This window comes from Protopterus annectens, chromosome 8.part0 (genome assembly GCF_019279795.1).
Source record: "Protopterus annectens isolate FY-2018-M chromosome 8.part0, PAN1.0, whole genome shotgun sequence".
Lineage (NCBI taxonomy): Eukaryota > Metazoa > Chordata > Ceratodontiformes > Protopteridae > Protopterus > Protopterus annectens.
The window spans coordinates 259,083,481-259,105,036 of NC_056741.1; the positions used below are offsets into that span (position 1 = coordinate 259,083,481).

General features: G+C 44.0%; 1 protein-coding gene across 2 annotated transcripts in view; it reads left to right on the forward strand.

Annotated features, from left to right (window-relative positions):
• Positions 1 to 21,556, forward strand: part of DENND4B (DENN domain containing 4B) — a 2,518,380-nt gene that overhangs the window by 1,101,317 nt on the left and 1,395,507 nt on the right. For both annotated transcript variants that reach the window (XM_044079736.1, XM_044079737.1), the window contains one exon: positions 5,827 to 5,960. In XM_044079736.1, the coding sequence (XP_043935671.1) occupies positions 5,827 to 5,960 (134 nt within the window). The remainder of the gene's footprint in view (positions 1 to 5,826; positions 5,961 to 21,556) is intronic.

The window sequence follows — 21,556 nt, forward strand, 5'->3', positions numbered from 1 at the left end:
CTCACAGAACAAGGCCAAGGATTTTATTCCAGACTATTCCTTGTTCCAAGAAAAGAAAAACAATGGAGGCCAATACTGGACTTGTCCGCACTGAATACTTACCTCATCGTGCCAAAATTCAAGATGCTGACCTTACAGCAGCTCCTTCCCATGCTGGGCAAGGGGTCCTGGCTGGTAACTCTAGACCTCAAGGAGGCATACCTGCATGTCCCTATCAGACAAAGTTGCAGAAGACACCTCAGATTTCTTGCAGGTTCAGAGCATTATCAATTCTCAGCATTGCCATTTGGCTTATCTACTGCGCCCAGAGTATTCACGAAATGCCTGGCATCAGTAGTTGCACATTGCAGACTTCAGGGGATTCAAATTTACCCATACCTGGACGACTGCCTCATACAAGCGGACAGCCAGCAAACACTGGTAGAACACTTAAACTATGTCATCCGACTACTACAGGCCTTGGGATACACAGTCAACATTCAGAAATCAAGACTTGTTCCATCCCAGCGAATAATTTTCCTGGGTGCCGAACTGGATACAAACACCCAGTTGGCTTTTCTGACAGAAGAAAAACAAGCACAACTACCGGATTATTTCAGAAATCTGACAACACAAACCCAGCTAACTGCAAGGAAGATCCTGCAGGCCCTGGGATTCATGGCATCTTGCATTCTTCTGATTCCACAAGCAAGGCTGCATATGAGAAAACTACAATGGTACCTAAGGAGTCTATGGTCTCAGCACAGTCACAGTCTAGAAACTTTGATCCCCCTCATTCCATGCCTTCAAAAGGAATTCCTGTGGTGGGCAAAAGCAAGCCAGTCAAACATGGGCCTGCCTTTCAGCAAGCCACTTATCAGCCAAACCATTACAACGGATGCCTCAGACCATGGATGGGGAGCTCACATGGAGGACAGATGCATTCAAGGGCAATGGACACAAAAAGAACTGCATCTGCACATCAACCAAAAGGAAATGCTGGCAGTGATACATTCCATCGAGGCCTTCAAGCTCTTCCTGCACCAAGGCCACCTGTTAATAAAGACAAACAATACCACAGTTATGTGGTACATAAACAAGCAAGGAGGTACCCATTCATACCCTCTTTGCAGGCTGGCAATGAATCTGTGGGAACTTTCCCTGAAGCTCAATATAGAACTACAATCCCAGTTCGTACCAGGAAAAGACAATGTACTGGCAGACAGCCTGAGCAGAAACATCATGGATCCACACGAATGGATGTTGCACCCAGATATCTTTCTCCAGATAACACATGCATGAGGAACGCCGGACATGGATCTTTTTGCCTCCCACCACAACCATCAACTGAGGAAATTCTGCACAAGGACATACCATCCTCAAGCATGGAAAGTGGACGCCCTCTCCTTCAACTGGAATACTCTAACAGTATATGCATTCCCTCCTCTTCCATTAATGACCAAGGTCTTACTGAAGATCAGGATAGAGCAACCAAAAGTAATCCTGATAGCCCCGGACTGGCCAAGACAACACTGGGTACCCACTGTTAAGGAGCATCTCACGCACGAAACCTTGGCCTCTACCACAATGGCCACTTCTTCTGACACAGCACAATTACAAGACTCTGCACTCCAGTCTACAAACCTTACAGCTGACAGCCTGGAGAATACCTTGACTCCTCGCCAGGATAAACTATCCAAGAGGGTGCAGGATATCATCTTAGAAGCCCGGCGGCCTTCCACAAGAAAAACATATTCAGCAAAATGGAAAAGATTTCGTACCTGGAACACCGCAAAGGGTCAAGATCTGACAATCATGAGCATTCCTCATATTCTAGAATACTTGGCTGAAATGCTCCATAATGGCCTTTCTTACTCCTCCATAAAGATTCATGCTTCAGCAATTTCAGCAGAGTACAACACTGACCCACCTGTATTCTCTCATCCTCTGCTAAGACAGTTTCTAAGAGGGATAAAAAACATCAACCCTCCAAGGAAACCACCAGTGCCTACATGGGACCTTAACTTCATGTTGGAAAAATTAACTCTTCCTCCCTTCGAACCAGCAGCATCTTCAGAACTACAATTCCTGTCTTGGAAGACTGCCTTTCTCCTGGCCATAACCTCAGCGAGAAGAGTATCTGAGTTACAGGCCCTCATGGCAGTTCAGCCATTTCTCATCTTTCATCAGGACAGAGTCTCTTTGAGAACCAATCCTACATTCATGCCGAAGGTGGTATCCAGGGTTTCACTGAACCAAGCTATTCACCTGCCTACCTTTCCAAATCCACAAAATAAAGGAGAGAAACTTCTGCATACTTTGGACATCCACAGACAGTTGCGATACTACTTGGACAGAACTAAAACTTACAGAAAAACTGACCAACTCTTTGTAGCATATGCTGCTGGTGCACAAGGAAAAGCAATTTCCAAACAGACAATTTCAAAATGGATAGGAAATTGCATTTGGTTCTGTTACTCCTTTCATGGAAAAGCTGTGCCAGCTAACATTAGGCCTCATTCCACCAGAGCAACAGCCACCTCCACAGCCTTCTTAAGAGGGGTGGCTACAAAGGACATTTTAGAAGCTGCTACATGGAGCTCCGTGCATACTTTTTCCAAGCATTACAATTTGCCCTTATATTCCAGATCCAGAGCAGGCTTTGCTACTGCAGTCCTGCAGGGCATGTTAGCTACACCATCCTTTTCTTAGATCCTACCTCCCCCAGCTTGGCTATGGTATTCTACCCATATGTAAGGACTGCAGATGCATCCTTGAAGGACATAGTACAGTTTTGTACCTACCATAAATGTAGATGTCCGATAGGTATGCGTCTGCAGTCAGGATTTCCCTCCCTCCTACCCCTCTGTGGTATATTTTGGATACCTATCCCTCTTTTTTAGCTAGCTGGGGTCATCTTTTATGGTGTATTTGTTTTTTATTGCTGTGCATGTTTGGAATTTTTCTTTTCTCCAAATTTAGCCTTACTTAGAGGGCAACTGGCATCTGGGGCAAGAAACACTGAGGAAGATGGCGTTGGCTGACGCTTTTATATCCCAGGCGCTCTGACGTCGAGATGGAGGCGACATCAGCCGACGCCGGACCCAGACTTTGGAATCCGGCCGACCGAGGGGCTGCCTGAGGCAGGACAAACCCATATGTAAGGACTGCAGATGCATACCTATCGGACATTTACATTTATGGTAGGTACAAAACTGTACTTTTCTGTTTGCAACAGTCCCTCTCTTTTTCCAAAAGTAACTTCTGAATTCGCCTGTAACCAGTCTATTAATTTACCAGTATTCTTCCCAAAATTCTTCAGTTAAGGGGAATATATGCTTCATTTGTTGGATGTACGCGGATAGCTGCAGTTTTATCTCCACAGAACAAAAGCTTTCCAGAAATCAGAACAATTTTTTCATTTTCAAAAGCTAATTTGGGACAATCCGTGTCTAAAGCTGCATACATTAGCTTTGATGGCTCAAACACAAGGCTTTGTCTCTTTACCTAAACTACAGCAAGCTCATTCCACAAGCTTAGTCTTCACTTCTGCTTTCTTATCCAGAACTTCTATAGATAACATTTGTGCTGCTGCTATTTGGTCTAATGCTCATACCTTCATAGCTCCTTACAAGTTGGATATACTTTCTAGGAACAGGGCAGCATTTGGCTCTGCCATACTCCAGAATGTCGTTCCATGAGACCACCTTGGGTTGATAGTAGCTAGGGACTCTGTCCCAAAGGTTGAGGAACGAACGAAAAGGACATCATCATATGCAAAAGTTATATACTCACTATAACGATGCATCTGTATTGTCTGTTTTCATCCTTCCTCAACGTACCCTTCCACTGGAAGAAGATATTTAAGTGGTCTCCTGTTATGACCTGAAGTTATTACCTTCTTTGATAGTTTCCTGTCGTAGCTTGCAGATAGCTTTCCCGTCATGTTTGTAGATATTTAGATTTGTGCTTTTTCTATATATTGATATAAAGTGGGCAAACTTGATCTGAGGTTATCTGAGGTGTAGGAGAGAACTATGGGTAAGGAGAGGAGCTTGAGCTAGGGTTCTCAAGTCTGAGAAGTGGCCAAATTCGGATACGAGGTCGGATCTAAAATCCAGAGGTTGAGGAAGGATGAAAATAGACGACACAAATGCATCGTTATGGGGATTACTTAACTTTTTTCTTGCACCAGCCAAAACAGTATAATTTGTGCAAGACAGTCTAAGTTCTTGACTATCTGATTTCTTTGCTTCTGTTATGAGAGTAAGAATAAGGGTAAACATCTTCCTGGTCCTGTTAACTCATTAACTCCAATGGAGCGCACAAAGTTTGCACTGTAAATTCCTCACATTTCAGACACGTTCATATTTCTGGAACCACAGAAGTTATGAAAGAAGTATACATGGCAAACTCTTCATCACAAACTGTTTTTATAGTGGTGAGGTATTGTAAGGTTCTAGCATTAGGTTCTAGGTCTTAAACTGAATTTTATAAGTTACAGTCAACACAGTAACTGTTGTGAGTATAATATTTTGTACGCAACTTAGTATGTCAGCAACCACTCAAGTTACACACATGCTTTTAATATTAATCTGAGAAAATGCAAGCATTAACAGAATGGACTTCCATAAACTACTGCCATAATGCTTCCAGCTTTTCTTGTACTACTGTAGGGAATCTATGTGGATATAAATATCTGTTGGAAAGCCTCATTGGTGTGTAGAAGGATAAAGCCTTGACTGTTGTCCAGGTGCCAGAGACTGACCTACTATGATAGTCGAGCCATTGTAGGATGCTTGTGACCATCCTGGGAAAAGGTACAGGATGGCCAGGTACAACATTAGTTCCCTCAGAGGAGTGACTAGGTATGTATGCTAGGCTTGGAAGGTGGGCATTAGGCTCACTAATTTAACTCCGAGAGTGGTACCTTTTGAAGAATTGTGCATAGAAGCATTCACCCACTTGGTGAGGTATTCTTAGTCTCAGCAGTAATGTGGATTGCTCTTTCCCCTGTCTGGGATGTTGGGTTACGCTGTACTAATGCCGTCTGTTGCCAAGATGCTGGTGAGAGTAGAAGCTCCATAAAATTCACCTCCGTGATGGCCCCTCCTGATGACTGCTACCCCATGGATCTGAAGGTGAATTCCCACCACCATAGAATGAACTGCTTGAGTTCATTAGGAGGTGTCTTGATGGTTGGCAGCCAGTGGTGAAAAAACAATTGGACAAAAAAATATTTTGGATTTGATTACCTGAGGAGGAGGGTTGTTAGATTCCACTGCTCCCCAACTTTTATCATTCAGTATGATCCATCTGTTTCTACAGTGTTATTAATTGGGAAATGAGTGGTGGTATTGATACTTTGGCTTCTTTCTTATGTACCATGTTATTTCCATGTTTACATTCCGTTAGAAAAACAATTGTATAGAAGGGGTTTTGGCACTCACCATAGATCCTTGCAGACATTGAGAGTATGTTTATGACCCTGTAAAATGACTATTTGTAATTCTTCAGAAGAAGACTGCTGTTAGCAGACAGAAATACTGTTAATTTTAGACTTTGCTGATTTAGATGTACTGCATAGAAAATAGACATTGAGTGTGTGCTTTTGATGCAGCCTGTTGTAAAAGATTATGGAATACTAAGTTGTATTATAGAGGCTAGATCATCTCTTGAAATTCAAATAAAAATAAAGCACATTGGTAATAATGAAGTGCTATGGCTTTTGAGTAATTTTATATTGGCTGTACCTTTGAAAACATATGACAGCAAATTGAGACTTTTTTTCTGAGCTCTTATCGTTTGCTAAGCGGTTAGCAGAATTATTTTTGCTTTGTATTTTAGGTAGACATTGAAAAACTGGAGGAGGCGCATCTGATTGAGAGGGAGGAAACTCATCAAAGTGAGCACACTGTTTTTATAATGCCACCAGAAGAACCCCAGGCTACAGAAGATAAAGAAGTTCCAGCAGATTATTTGTAAGAATGTAGTTTCAGATCTCATTATTCATGTTGCTGTTGACAGAGCAGTAAATGCAAGTTAACCTTCAAGGATGTTTGTTTTTCAGAAGCAGCTGTAAACCTAGTCATGCTGGCACAATGAATAGCATTTTCACCTTACAGAAAGTTGTCTAGTTCGATTCTCTGTTGGGATACTTTGTGTGGACCCCACATGTCCTCCATTTTCATATGGGTTTTCTATGGGTACTTAGTGTATTTTTTTCCATATCCCAAAGGCATGTTGTAGATGTCTTAGTGATTCTAAATTGCCTGTGGGTATGCTTGTGTAATATAAAAGCAAGGCCTTACTGTCTGTTTCTGTTTCCGTCTTGCCTAGTAGTCTCTTTGGATGGCGATGGCTGTTCATATGGTTGCTGCCGGCATCAGCAGTGACTGAACAACAGTAGCTGATGGTGTAAAACAGTCACTAAGGAGTAGGTGGTCATAAAACTGGTACTCAGTCCATTAATGTCTACAGTGGGATTTTTTTAAACATTTCACCATTGAACTGTGGGTGAACCTTTTCCTTCATGTTCTCTTTCTGCTTTTAGCCATATGCCCTCACCCTGCTCTCCTTTTGTTATTGATTAGTTTCAGCTGAATTCTTATAGTGGTTCCGTTTATTAAATAGCTTTATAAACTGTTTTGCTAGATGTAGTGAAACAATGCTTACTGAATTTGACATTTGTATTTTTTTTTTATCCTGGAGAAGATCTAGTATTGAAAAGGTTGTCTGGTTGGGGGAGAGGATCCTCTTTGGTATCAGACTTCTCAAATGGGAAGGGAGCATGTCGCTGGATTTTACCATATCATTGTGTTCTGTTCATAGTCCTGTGAGAAGGCATTTCTGTTATAAGCAAAAACACAGGAAATTGTTGAGAACTCATATATAACTCATTCTGATGAACCTTTGTGTCTCTCATTGATTTTGTCTGCTGACAATTTAAACACCATTACTTTTTCTAGTTTGTGTTTAGATTTTTTTTTTTTTTTAGAGCAGGAAGCAGATTTTTGAAAATTTGACATAGCTAGTAGTTTGATATCAATGGCAAAGACCTTGTTTAATTTGGCATTGTTTTCTTGCATTCCTGTGAAGTACACAGCTGTTCATGTTTAAGTTGCACATTCTTGCTGATATCTTGGACAGCTTTCTGGTGACATTTCTTAGTTTTATAAGCAAACTAGTACCATGCATAGCATTTTAGGTTTGTGACTTTGCTGCCAGTTAGCTACTGATGTACTCAACAGCAATGCTTATTTTGACTCTGTATCCAGACAGGCTTTGGTGTTGAATAAGGACCGTACCGCAGGAAAAGGAAGGAAACTGAGGATTTCATGGAAAGCTTTACCAGAGGGGATCGTTTCAGTATATGCATGTGAAACGGGCATTAAGTGATTTGCAGTCCATATTCCCCACCAGCTATATACTGGTGTATGTCACCATGAAAATGGAGGATATAATGTTTGTTTTATTTTCCTTTAGTTTAATGTGTGTTATCATGCAAGTGGGACACTGGAAAAAAATCATATCTCCAGCCCTCCTTTTAACACCACTTTTCCTGTCCACTCTCACCAATATAAACCTTTGTTGTTGAAATATGTTCCAACCTTTTTAAGGTTGTATTGGTAGGTACCACATGTAAAAAACAGAGCTCTACAGCTGTCTTAGATTTTGAACTGTTTTCCACACAATGTCTTTTCTGAACCCATCCATCAACTTCAAAATAATTAATATTGTAGGAACCTTAATCCCTTTCTCCAGTCCAGGTATTGCTTGTTTGACTTCTGAATCACTCAAACATTTTTCAATACATCTTCAAAACAAGTAATGTATTAGGAACCTTAATCCCTTTCTCCTGTTCACTTATTCCTTGTTTGACTTCTGAATCACTCAAACATTTTTCCTTAAATTAAAAAATACGTTGTTAGGCCTACTGGCTTCACTGCTGTAGTCTCCTGCAGCACATCTCCTTCACATCCTTGCCTTTTTGTTGTACTGACTGATGCATTTCTTTGTTTTTCACTTCTCCCTAGTACTGTAGCAGTTTATGATTAGAGCACTGTAATCATTCTAAGCGTCTGTTAGCTTTGGTCACCTGCATAATACTAGCACTTGTCATTTCAAATGGTTGTGTGAGGTAAGTGCTAGATATCTCTTGAGAAGACCTGACTCTAGGCTAAGATGATGAAAAAACAGACTCTCAATGAATGTTTATGTTGCTCCTTTTTGCAGCAGAAAATCCAGCAGCACGTCCCACTAAATAATTGACATAATGTTTCCTTTGCCAAGGATAGATGGAGCAGTTTCTTCTGAGAGGAGAGTCTTAGGGCAGGTGTCACCGACTGCTTTCTCTGCAGACACCTGATTATTTGTTCCTTGTGACCCACACTGTGGAATCCTTTTGTTCATTGAAACTTTTGTGGTCCCAGATTCATCATTGCTGGGTAGTAGGCTTTTGTTAGACCTCAAACGTTTTTAAAATGCTGATAACAGACACTCGTAGTAATGTTCATGCCTCCAGTCAGAAAATTGACTCAACACTGACTTTTCCAGATGGTCACAAAATGGAGAATCTACAGCCAAGCACCCAACATTCAGAAAACACACACAGCATTTTTATTTATTTATTTTTTTACAAGAGGCACAACTCTTTTGCATGGTCCACCCCCTCTCTACTTATTTTTACTCTTCAGTCTGGTACCCATGGTGGTGGTGGGGGAGGGAGCATGTCTATTTCTCAAGATTGTGTGATTTTGCAATTTGAATGTACTACAAAAAAATCGGTTGTCATGCTTTTTTTTCTTATCTGAATGCCAACATTTTGATGATAGACTTTAGAACTGAAAACTAATTTTTCATCTGTTTACATCTTCAGTGTAAGCCTTTGTTTTGAAATGCATTCACAGTAAGGACACTGATCTAGTGAATTATTTTTCTAAATACTAGATGTTGCCTCTTGATTGGTTGGCTGTTTTAGCAAAATAAAATCACTCTGAATTTAAACATATATCTCTTTGATTAGTAAAAATAGAAATAGGCAAAAGTTTTTGTATTTTTTTTTTTTTTTTTTGAAGATAAGGTGATCCAAATGTAGACATTTTATTTTTTTACATTATTGTCTTAGACACTTATGAAAATGTTTTTAAATTTTACAGTTCTTGTAGTTGGCATGCAGTCATAACCGGCAGCTAAAGTCACATGGTGTTAATTATACAGTCATTCCATCACTTACTTTACTTGTCTGAAGGTGAACATAGTACTGAATGAAAGTGTTTTAATAACAATTTTTTAATGTACTACGAAACAATAAGGCTCAGGAAAACAGGACCCGGAAGCAGAGTTGAAAATAAGTAATTAGCCTCTTTAAAATACAAAGGCTGCTCGATCTTGTTTCAAAACTTTTATTGTAGAAACATAAGACTCGACCAATGTTTCTACAATAAAAGTTTTGAAACAAGATCGAGCAGCCTTTGTATTTTAAAGAGGCTAATTACTTATTTTCAACTCTGCTTCCGGGTCCTGTTTTCCTGAGCCTTATTGCTTCGTGGTACCTGTTCTTTTTTTTTTTTGGATTTATTTATTTTTTAATGTATTTTTTGTTTTAAATACTCCCTCCCCTGATGCTTTCCTGACTGTGTCCCCCCGGCTTCCATTCTTGACCATAGCTGAGGTGAACTATCACTGGGTGAGCCTCCTCCTGACTCTTCTGGATGTCAACCTCAACAGTCCCTTTTATTAGGCCATGGAAGTGCTGGATTCAGAAAAGCGAGTGGAACCTAGGAGCAATCATATTTGTTAGTAGCTGGTCATTTACCTTAGCTGTGGAGATGGATAGTGCAGTGATGTCGGGACATTTTTACCATCACCTGTATAAAACCTAAGATTTCATATGAGACCTACTGCCTCAATTAGAGGTCTCTCTCAGTTTTTTCCCCACCCCCTCCCATGATAGAAGCACTGGGCATTGGGTGCTTTATCATCCATCCTCCAGGGGCAAGTTCTGAAGTCCATTCATTAACTCTGGTTGCCAGTGGAGCAAACATATATCCTGCCTCTGCGCCACTGGGCTGGCTAGTTGTATTACTTTGAAGTTTTCTAATTAATGTTAAAGTATGCTCAAATTCATTGTGGTTTTGTTATTTTTATTCTTTTGTCTTCACGTATAGCATTTGGAATTATTGTTGAATGGTTGATTTGTTGGTTTGTCAGGCAGTGTGTCAGTCTACCTTAAGGATAGCCAGTTTTTAGACTCTGCTATGCTGGGGAAAAATGCAATGTATGGGTCTGTGTTAGGAGTTTGCCTTTGCAAAATCAATTGTGCCTATGTTCTTTGTGTTTCACTGTTGCAGTCATTACATTTGGGTTATCTGCCTGCAGGTAGCCCTCAGTCGGCCTGATTATCAAAGTCTTGGGTCCTGCATCGGATGCTGTCTCTCCTTCTATGACATCAGGTAGTCAGGGGTATAAAGCATGCGGGGCTGACGCCATTACATCAGTCTTTCTTGCCGCGTGGTGCCCAATGCAGAAGCAGTTCGCAAGTGTCAGTCGGCCGAATCCTGAAATTTTCGTTTTCGGGTTTCAGAACCGAAGTCTTCAAAAAAAAAAAAAAAAGGCTAAGTAAAAGTTAACAATTGTATTACCTGTGGAAAGCAAATACCTCATAAAGATTTTCATTCGTACAGCATTCCTTGCATAGGCCCAGACCACGACGTCCCTTGCTGTCGGTTTTGTGCCTTATTCAACCCTCGAACTATTCGTTGTCGGTCCATTTTTGCAACAAACTATTTCGGTACTCTGTTTAATTATCCAGCAGTGGCTTCGGTAAGCCACCCGACTACCGACATTCCTAAAAAACGTAAAGATAAAGACAGAGACAGACCGCATAGGTCCAAAGCTGCCGACGACACTTCAGTTAAGCTAGTCACCAGTTCGCCGGTACTCAGTGAGGCGCTTTTGCAGCCCCTGATACCCGCTACTACAGATTCGCAGGCCTCTACTGAGACCCATTTGGAGTCCGGTATGGAGCGAGATGCTTCTCAACTATGGAACCTGTGGATGTTTCTACCTTGAATGGGTCCGGAGCCGCTGTGCAGCCACCGACTTCTGAGGGGGTATTCAGGCCTATGGACTTGCATTTCAAACCAACGCCATCTTCTTCTTCAAGGCCTAAAACTCAACCCACGCCTAGAAAACCGACGTCCAAACTGCATGGGCAGGCCCATATGCCTAAAAAACAAGAATGGCTGAAGACCTTATTACTCTAATTAGGGGAAGCCAGCCTTCTTCCTCTAAGAGACCTAGAACTGATTTCCTTTCTGATTCTTCTGATCAGATCAGGATTCTAATATTTCTGTTTCTTCTGATGACCGGGATTTGCACTTATCTACCTATGAGGATTCTGATGCAGGGGACTCCATACCCTCTGCTTCCCCTTCAGAAGACTTCTCTTTTGGTGAAACCTTGCACACTCTTAGGGAGCATTTCCGCTGGGAAAGCCAGGATTACTCTGACTCCAAAAAGAGGCTTAGGGAATTCTTACTCCTACCTCAACACAGGCCTTTAGCTATCCCTCCTGTACTGGACATTGTATATGCCTTCTTGGAATCTAGCCTGGCCCCAGACACTTTACTTCCGGCTCCCAGAAAACCTGACAGGTATTAGAGTACCTGACTTTCACAAGTTCCTCTTTAAGAATCCTACTGCGGACCCAGAGACCATTTCACAGGGACCCAAAGACATTAAGGCTACTACTGCCAAAAACCCTACCCCCTCTGATAGAGATGGACAGATGGGGTAAGAAGGTATACACTTCTGCTACTTTGGCCATTAGGGCCTTAAACTGTCAGTTTCATATGTTAAAGTATCAACAGCATATTATTCGACTACTTACACAGAAAATTATGTTGATTCCTGACTGTGCTGAAAATAAAGAATTACAAGATTTAATGCATTCTGCTGAACAAGTTGGTAAACATACTTTGCAATGTGGTTTTGACTCTTTAGAAGCATCTTGCAGGGCTGCTGTCACTGGGTCTGTTCTTAGAAGGCATGCTTGGCTTAAGGAGCAAAATTTGCCAGATCATGTTAAAGCTAAATTACGGGATGATCCCTTAAACCAGGTCCGCCTGTTTGGCAACAAAGCAGTAGTAGCACTTAAAAGGATGGAGGAAAAAGCTAAATCTATGCAAACTGTTAATACAAGTACAGCGTCCCAGATTTAGTAGACATTGGCTTTCTAAGAACTGGTCCTTTCCTGTCTCTTCCAGGCCTTCTCAGTCCAAACCCAGGAACAACAGACCACCTAAGCTACAGTCTCAAGGTACTCACAGGCCTAAGCAGTTGGGGGGGGGGTTCCCACTTCCAAAGCTGGAAGTAGTAAGACATCTCCCTATGGTAAACTGTCACAATGACTTAACATTAAACCTTTTAAGCCCTGCTCAACTGTCTGCCCCCTTAGGGGGAAAAATCGCCCTGCATGCAAAAAAACTGGGAAGTCATTACCCAAGACAGATGGGTTTTAAGTATAGTTTCCCAAGGATACAAATTCCACTTCCACTCCTTACCAACCCTAAACGGTTGGCCAGACCTACCCCCAAATCAGTGGGCAGAAGCTCAACAGCAGGTTCTCTCTCTTCTAAGTATCAGGGCTATTCAACCTGTCCCAGCAGAGGAATGGAGACAAGGTTTTTACTCAAGACTTTTCCTGGTACCCAGAAAAGACAACTCTTGGCGTACTATCCTGGACTTGTCTATTCTAAACACATTTTTGGTAATCCCAAAATTCAAGATGTTAACTCTTCATCAGCTGCTTCCCATGCTAGGCAAAAATGCCTGGTTGGCAACATTGGACTTAAAGGAAGCTTACCCACACACCCCAGTAAGGGAATCTTGCAGAAAATACCTACGCTTCAGAGCAGGCTACATGCAGTTTCTGCACTGCCCTTTGTGAATACCCTGGGCGCAGTAGATAAGCCAAAGTTCCTAGCTCCAGTCATTGCATTCTACAGGCAAAGAAATATTTAAATATTCCCATACCTGGACGATTGTCTAATTCAGGCAGAAAGCTGGGACATACTATTAAATCATCTGGCATTTGTAAAGAAACTGCTAACCTCACTGGGGTACACCATAAATGAAAAGAAATATCACCTAGTACCCTGCCAACAAATTGTATTCCTGGGAGCAAGCTCAAACCCAACTTCCCAGATGGCCTACCTCACGCCAGAGAAACAAGATTATTTAACAACCTACTTCAAACTACTGGCTATAAAGACCCAGCTATCTGCAAGGAAAATACTGCAAGTCCTAGGGTTCATGGCCACTTGCATCCTACTAATTCCATATGTAAGACTTCATATGAGGAAACTGCAATGGTATCTAAAAAGCCTATGGTGTCAACATTCTGAGGACCTGGAATCAATGGTCCATATCATTCCTTGTATAAAGACAGAGTTCCTTTGGTGGGCAGAGGCCTGCTACCACAACAAGGGACTGACATTCACTCTACCCCCTGCCGCCTAAACCCTAACAACAGACGCGTCAGACTATGCATGGGGGGCTCACTTGGCAGGGCAGTGCATTCAGGGCAAATGGAACCCAAGTCAAATGCACCTGCATAGCAATCAAAAAGAAGTGTTGGCTGTACAGAATGCTCTGACAGCCTTCAAGGACCACATTCTTCCAGGACAGTTATTGGTAAAGACAGACAACACCAATGTTATGTGGTACATAAACAAGCAGGGGGAAACCCACTCGTACCCTCTCTGCAGACTAGTCATGGCTCTGTGGAACACAGCCTTGAGCTACCAAGTGCACCTGCAAGCTCAATACCTGCCAGGCAAGCTAAATTCATTGGCAGACGACCTAAGCAGAAATCTCATGGACCCACACGAGTGGAAACTGGAACCAAAGATATTCAACATTTTGAGAAACAAATGGGGGAGCCCAGAGATGGACCTGTTTGCCTCCCCTCAGAACTACCAATTGGGCAAATTCTGCACAAGGACTCCCCACAGACAAGCTTGGAAAGTGGATGCCCTGTCCTTCACCTGGGAAAGCCTCTCAGTTTATGCCTTTCCTCCTCTGCCTCTCCTCTTGAAAGTTCTGCTAAAGATCAAACAGGACAAGCCAAGGACAAGTCTCATTGCACCAGACTGGCCACGCCAACACTGATACCCTCTCTTGCGCAGTATGTCACTGCTGGAACCATGGCACCTGCCTCAGACCCCTTCCCTGCTGTCCCAGCAGGGGGGCCAGATTTTGCACCCTCAGCTTCAAACCCTGAACCTTGCAGCTTGGCTAATTACCTGAGCTCTCCAATACCCTCCCTCAGTAAGCAAGTGCTGGATGTCATTCTGGAAGCAAGGAGGCCTAGTACTAGAAAAGTGGAAAATATACTGTTCCTGGAGCCAAACTCAGGGGATGGGGACAACAGTGCCCAGCTTAACACATATTCTTCAATACTTGACAGAGAATGCTCCACAAGGGCCTTTCCTTCTCATCTGTTAAAATTCATGCCTCAGCCATTTCAGCACATTACAATAGTGAGCCACCCCTCTTCTCTCACCCCCTGCTGAAGCAATTCCTCAGAGGGGCCAAAAATTTAAGACCACCCAGGAGAGCCCCTACTCCAGCCTGGGACCTTAACTTTGTATTGGAAAAGCTCACTCTACCTCCTTTTGAGCCAGCAGCAACTACAGAGTTGAAATTCCTTTCTTGGAAAATGGCCTTTTTTCTAGCCATCACTTCAGCAAGAAGAGTGTCTGAATTACAGGCCCTCATGGCAGTGGAGCCCTTCATCATTTTCCATGCAGACAGGGTGTCCCTCAGAACCAATCCTTCCTTTATGCCCAAGGTGGTATCCAGTGTGGCCCTTAATCAGTCCATTCATTTGCCAACCTTTTCTAATTCACAGAACAAAGGCGAACGAATGCTGCACTATTTGGACGTGCACAGACAACTTAGATTTTTATTTGGACAGGACTAAGCCTATCAGGAAAACTGAACAGCTGCTAGTTGCCTTTGCTGCAGGGGCAGAGGGGAAGGCCATTTCAAAGCAAACCATTTCTAAATGGATAGGCCATTGCATTAATTTCTGCTATAAGCACCATGGAAAACCTGCCTCACAGGGGATAAGATCACATTCCACCAGAGCTGCATCTGCTTCAACAGCCTTTCTCAGAGGTGTTTCTACCAGGGACATCCTAGAAGCTGCTACCTGGAGCTCAGTACATACATTCACCAAGCATTATCACTTGCCTGTTTTTTTCTAAATCCAGAGCTGGTTTTGCCACTGCAGTCTTGCAGGGCTTAATAGCTGGTCCTAACTGCCTTCTCCCTTCTTTGGCTTTGGGAATCTACCCAAATGTAATGACTGCAACAGTGAAACATGAAGAACATAGTACAGTTGTGTACACTTACCATAAATGTAGATGTTCGAGTGTATTCACTGTTGCAGTCCTGGTTAGCCTCCCTTCAACCCCCTGACATCTGTTGGTTATACCTTTCTTCTTCTTTACTGTATTTAAGCTTTCTGGTGTATTTGCTTTTTGTGGGAGGTGTAACCTTGTAGATAATTGCTTCCTGTTTTAGGGGTACCTGACATCTGGGGCAAGAAAAACTGATGTAATGGCATTGGCTTAATGCTTTATACCCCTGAGTACCTGACATCATGGAAGAAGAGACAGCATCCAACGCAGGACCCAAGACTTTGATAATCAGGCTGGCTGAGGGCTACCTGCAGGCAGATAACCCAAATGTAATGACTGCAACAGTGAATACACTTGAACATCTACATTTATGGTAAGTGTACACAACTGTACTTTCTTTGTCCTTCACTCTTGATATTCAAAGTACTTAAAGCACATTGTGAGTTGTGTACTTTCCATTAGATTTTAGTTTTGTCTGACAGAGCAGTGTGAAGAAAAGTGAGTGTTCAAAAAATGGTATCTCTGGTTGTTGGCTGAAGAGAAGTCTAGGTGTGTGTGACTGAGCTATGATCAGCATTATTCGATTGAAAGTAACTTTAAGAGTTGTATTTCAATAAATCATACTCCGAACAGGATCATGTTGTACAGTAATGATTCTGATTCTTTTTATAGATGGAGTAAATTTTAATCAGTTTGGCACTGACTGCCTCACTTAGCCAAGATTAATATTAAAGTGAAATTTGATTTGATGGACTGCTTTTACTACACATCTACTTTTAGAAAAGTATCCCTGTTGTAATTCTGGTAAATGATTCCAGTGGTAGTGGTATAAAGTTTAAACACTTTGAAGGGCATGTTGATATTGCTGCATCTCCACATTAAAGTGAAGCTTTCCTGCAATTAATTTCTGACAGTTATGAGAAGTGTGTTGGTGCTGAAGTTGTGTTTTCACTTTCCTAGGCAGTTTTCTCTCCCAGGGCTGCTGATCATCTAGTCTCCCCACAGTTATACAATGTGCATTTATATCTCCTTTGTGGGCTTCCCCAGAATTGAAGTAGGAGCTGTCTAAGGTCATCATTCAGGCAGCCATGAGTGTGCTTGTGCTCTTGCTAGCATCTTGGGAGTAACATAGCCTAACCCCAGCCCCCTGGGAAAGGAGGTATTGTGAATCCAAACTACAGTAGTTTTAGTGCCATTCTCTTGTAAGCATTTATTGTCTTACTACATTGAGAAACTATATCAATTAGCTATTTATCCAGTGGTACAGAGTGTTTCTGGGAATTGCTACATTTTCCCCTCTGATCCTCTGACCATTGTGCTTCCCCCATCCCCAAGTCACAGTATTTTACCCATTTATTCCTTCTAGGCAAGAGTCTTGCAGCTACTTCATTACTTTGGGCAAGTGTCAATCTTGCAAGGATTAGTGTCGTCATCCGTAAGGAGAATCTTTTTTTAATCTTAGGACCCTACATCTCCTGTACATACTTGCTGACGAGGAAGTTGGCTTGCAGTGGGCCTTTGTGATTCACAATCACACTGTATATAACGTGATCAATTGGCCCTATCCCTGTTTGTAGACAGGCACCCCCATGGTTTCTGCCATTGAGAGTGCTCCCTCAACACTTACCTGTCCTCCACCCAAAAAGAGGCAAGCATGCTTCAACTTTGTCATTCCTTCTCCCGCATTCCAACTCCGACAGGTTTCCAAGCTGCTAGCTGAACTTATGTCACCTGGGTCATAGTGAGGGCTTTATCCCTCTAGTTCACTGAAGCTGGTAGAATTGTTAAAAAATTAATTCGGCATTGTAAATGTATAGTCTGTTTATGTAAATATTTTGATACAAAGGAATGTATCATGTTTTATCTCTCATTGCTCTCTGTCATTGTATTTCTGTGTGTCTTATGCTGTTCCACGGAGTTTGGATTATATCTGTAAAATTTAGCTGACCAGTCCTGTTATATGGTTAACAAACAGAAATCAATCCCCTTGTCTTAGTAAATTGATGATGTTAAGTTGTCAATCTCGCCTTCATTCTTGCTGGATGGGTTCGGAGCCGATCCTCGGCTCCGACTCGGCACTTGCTAAGCTCGAGAGTCACTTTTACCAGCTCGAGGCAGCCCCATATCCCATGATGCAAGGCGGTAATTACCCAGATCTCATTTGCCGCTTCGCTAATGAGGTCATCCTTTTTACCAGCTCCTGGTAAGTGATTTTTTCTTGCTATTTGTAAGGATTTTTGGTGTCCCAAAACTCTATTCTTAATCTTTATATCCCTTCCGTGTACTTTATTCACTTAGCTCCATACCCTTTTTTCCTCTTAGTTCCTTTAGTCATAGTTCAGTGTTTCGGGCCTTAAGCCTTTCCCACCCTCACAGTTCCTGTCAGGATTTTCTCTCAGGTGTGTGTGTGTTGTATCACTGTTATAAAAATAACTAATTTTTTTTTTTTTTTTAGTTGTTAATAATTTGGTTGTTAGTGCCTTTGTTTGGTCTGTTTGCTGTGTGTGTGTGTGTTTTAGGACTAAGACATGTCCAAAGATAGTAGGGTCTCAGGTTTCAAGAAGTGTGACTCGTGCTGTCAGAACATGTCTCTGACAGACTGTCACACTTCTTGTATTTATTGCCTGGGACCCCTACACCTGCAGGACTCCTGTGCTATATGTCATTCTTTCAGACAGAGAGTCCTGCAGGAACGTAGGAATAAGTTGATCCTCCGGAGTCTTCTTAAACCAGAGAGCTCCCCGGCTAAGGTCGGCTCCGGGAAGCCTTCCAAGACCCAGGCTTCGGTGTCCAAGTCTGCGGTCTTGGTTCCGACTCTGCCGGAGTCGACATCGGCTCCTTCCAGAGCCGATATTTCCTTGTCAGAAGCTCCAGTACCGGTGCCGATACCCTGCCTTCGGCACCTGTGTCGGCTCCGTCTGGAGCCGACACTCTAGCGTCGAAGCATGTCTTGGCTCCGGCTGGAGCCGAGATATCTTTGCCTCCTCTCGGAGCCGACAAGCTGTCGACTCCTCCTGGAGCCGAACGTCCTTCGGCTCCGATGGCTCCGTCCAAGAAGAGGTGTAGATCTCCTTCTTTGGAATCTATACACTCGGCTCCAGCCTCTCCCTTGCTTTCGGAGCGGAGCCATCGGAGCCTATCATCGAGGTCTTCCAGGCTCTCAGACCGCGACTTAGAGAGGGTGGTGAGTAGGCTATTAAAATCACAGGCACTAGCCCAGATGCTCCATTGCCCGTCTCATCAGACATCAGCTATTCTACACCCCCCTGAGATTCCTCCTTCGACTCTTTTACAGAGTTCGGAGCCGGAGATTATTGGTACAGTGACTGTTGCTGCTTCGGAGCCGATACCACACCTTTCGGCTCCGTCGTCCTCGACTCCTATCTCCTCCTTGAGACCTTCCTTGGAGGGATCCGGGTGTCAGGCTTCCCTGGTCGGTTCCGAGGGGGCGAGTGGCATCGGACCCTTGTCAGACCCCATTCTCCCTCTCGGAGCTTCGACCTTGGTGAGCTCGGCCCCGACATCTGCTTCGGAGCCTTCCCTTTCGGTGGGGCCGGGGATCCCTGTTTCTTTGGAGCGGGATCTCTCGGCCCTCCCTGGGAGGGGAGCCTTCGAGGTGATGAGGAGTGTGCTAGCCCCTGAGCTTAGTCAGCAGTCTGTTCCTTTAGCCCCTCCCTCTACGGTGCCTGTAGATGCCTCTTCCCGCTCTCTTGCTCCCGGACCCAGAGATCCATAGCCCCAGGTCTCCCCATTGGGAAGAACTTCCTCTTCCGAGGTTTCTCCTGATCCTTCAGGTGAACCCCCGCGTAAGAGGACCTGCAAGAGGAAGCACTTAGACTCCCCTGAGTCTACAACATCAGATACCGATTTAGATGAGTCGGAGGGGTCCCCAAGATCCCCCTCTGAGGATGTCTCCTTTTCAGACATCCTTGAACTCCTCAAACAGAGGGGGAACCTGGCCCTCCATTAATCCCTCTGAGGATGAATCGGTATACCTGGAGGCTTTTGGATCTCGACCCTCCACCCCCTGGGTGTCTCCTCCTTTCGACCCCCTCATGGAGGTCATAGCTCGAAAGGCGTGGGCATCTCCTGATTCGGTGGAACCAGTCCCCAGGAGACCTTCAAAATTTATCACGGCCCCCGCTGAAAAGCAGTTTCTTACTAAAGGTGTCCCGGTTGATGCCATGGTGGTGGCGGCCGCCACCAAAAAGGAACTTGCAGATCCTTCCGTGCCAGTCCATCCTCCTAACAAGGAGTCTAGGACCATGGACAGGTATGGCAAGCGGATGTTTTCCTCAGCGACCTTTGCTATGCGTTCACTGAATTATTTATGTCACTTCACCAGACTTCAAAGAGACATCCTCAAAGAATTGGGTGAAGTAGTACAGGATCCGTCAGCGGCAGGGGCTCAGGAAAAGATTGCCTCTCAGCTGGGAATCCTTAATTCCATAACCAACTCCTCCATGCGGCTCATTTCTTATGCAGCCGATGGGGCGAGTAGAGCTGCAGGCACAGGAGTGGCTCTCAGACGTCAGTCCTGGATGCGGCTCTGTAATTTTGCAGACCCCTTTAAGGCGTCCTTCACAAACTCTCCCTTCGATGGGACAACATTGTTTGGCCCTCAGGTGAAGGACACGTTGACCAGGTGCGAGCAAGATGGCAAGACTCTTTCTGCCGTAGGAGTCCGTTTCTCCACCCCTTCTAGACCTTACCCCAAAGGTCAGAAGGGAGGGAAAATGTGGTTCCGAAAATCTCAGGGAGTCATGCCTGACGCACGTGGTCAATTTACCCCCAGAGGCAGAGGGGGTAATAACAATAGACGCTGCCCTAGGGGCAGAGGGGGTCCACAGAACCAGGGCAGCAGAGAGCCTCTCTCTGACAAACCCTTCCAGCATCCCTGAGGTGTTGCCCGACTGTCCACCCTTGGAGGCAGTCGGGGGGAAATTGTCACTGTACCCAGAAGCCTGGTTTTCCCTCTCTCAAGACAAATGGGTACAGTCGATCATATCCGAGGGGTACAAGATTCCTTTCGAGGAAAGCCCCTTCCCTCAAAAAGGTTCCCTTCCAGACGTTCCACCCGGTCTAAGGGAAATTGCAAAACTAGAGGTTTCAAAGCTTCTAGAAAAAAGGGCCATCCAGCCAGTTCCAACAGATCATTTAGAGTCCGGAATCTACTCAAGGTTCTTTTTGGTTCCCAAAAAGACGGGAGACTGGAGACCAATATTAGACCTCAGCAGGCTCAACAAGTCTGTCAGAAAGACAAGATTTCGGATGGTCACACTTCAATCGATTTTGCCTTTTCTGGGCAAAGACAACTGGATGTGCTCCATAGACCTTCAGGATGCATACTATCACATAAAAATCCACAGACACTCCAGAAGGTTTCTCCGCTTTCGGCTGGGGACCAGTCATTTTCAATTCAGAGCCCTGCCCTTTGGTCTCACTACAGCCCCCAGAGTGTTCACCAAATGCATGGCAGTGGTCACGGCTCACCTGAGACGTCAAGGATTCCAGGTGTTTCCGTATCTCGACGACTGGCTCCTCTCAGCCACCACCAGGCATCAACTTCTCCAAGCCAGAGATTACACTCTACGTCTCTGCGGTCAGTTAGGAATTTCGGTCAACTTCGAAAAGTCTTCCTTATCGCCCTGCCAATCTATTACCTTTATAGGCACAAATTTAGACACTACTCGGATGTCAGAAAACCTAACAAGTCATAGAATCCTAGACATCCAAAACCACGTTCGGATCATCCTATCCAGTAAAAGGGTACAAGCCAGGTTGGTCCTGAAAGTGTTGGGCCTCATGGCAGCTGCCATCACACTTCTTCCTCTGACCCGTTTTTACATGCGTCTCCTACAATGGATGTTGTTCACCCAATGGTCCTTCCAGCAGCTTCCCATGTGTCACAAGATCCTGGTGACACAAACCTGCAAGAACCATCTATCTTGGTGGATTTCCTCTCCTCTAGTCCATCAGGGCAGACCATTTGTCCCCCCGGCCCCGGTAGCCACGGTCACTTCGGATGCCTCCCTGATTGGGTGGGGGGGGCATTATCAGGGCAGGATGGTTCATGGCACGTGGCAACCATTCGAATACCACCTGCACATAAATGTCCTAGAGATGAGAGCGGTGCTTTTAACGTT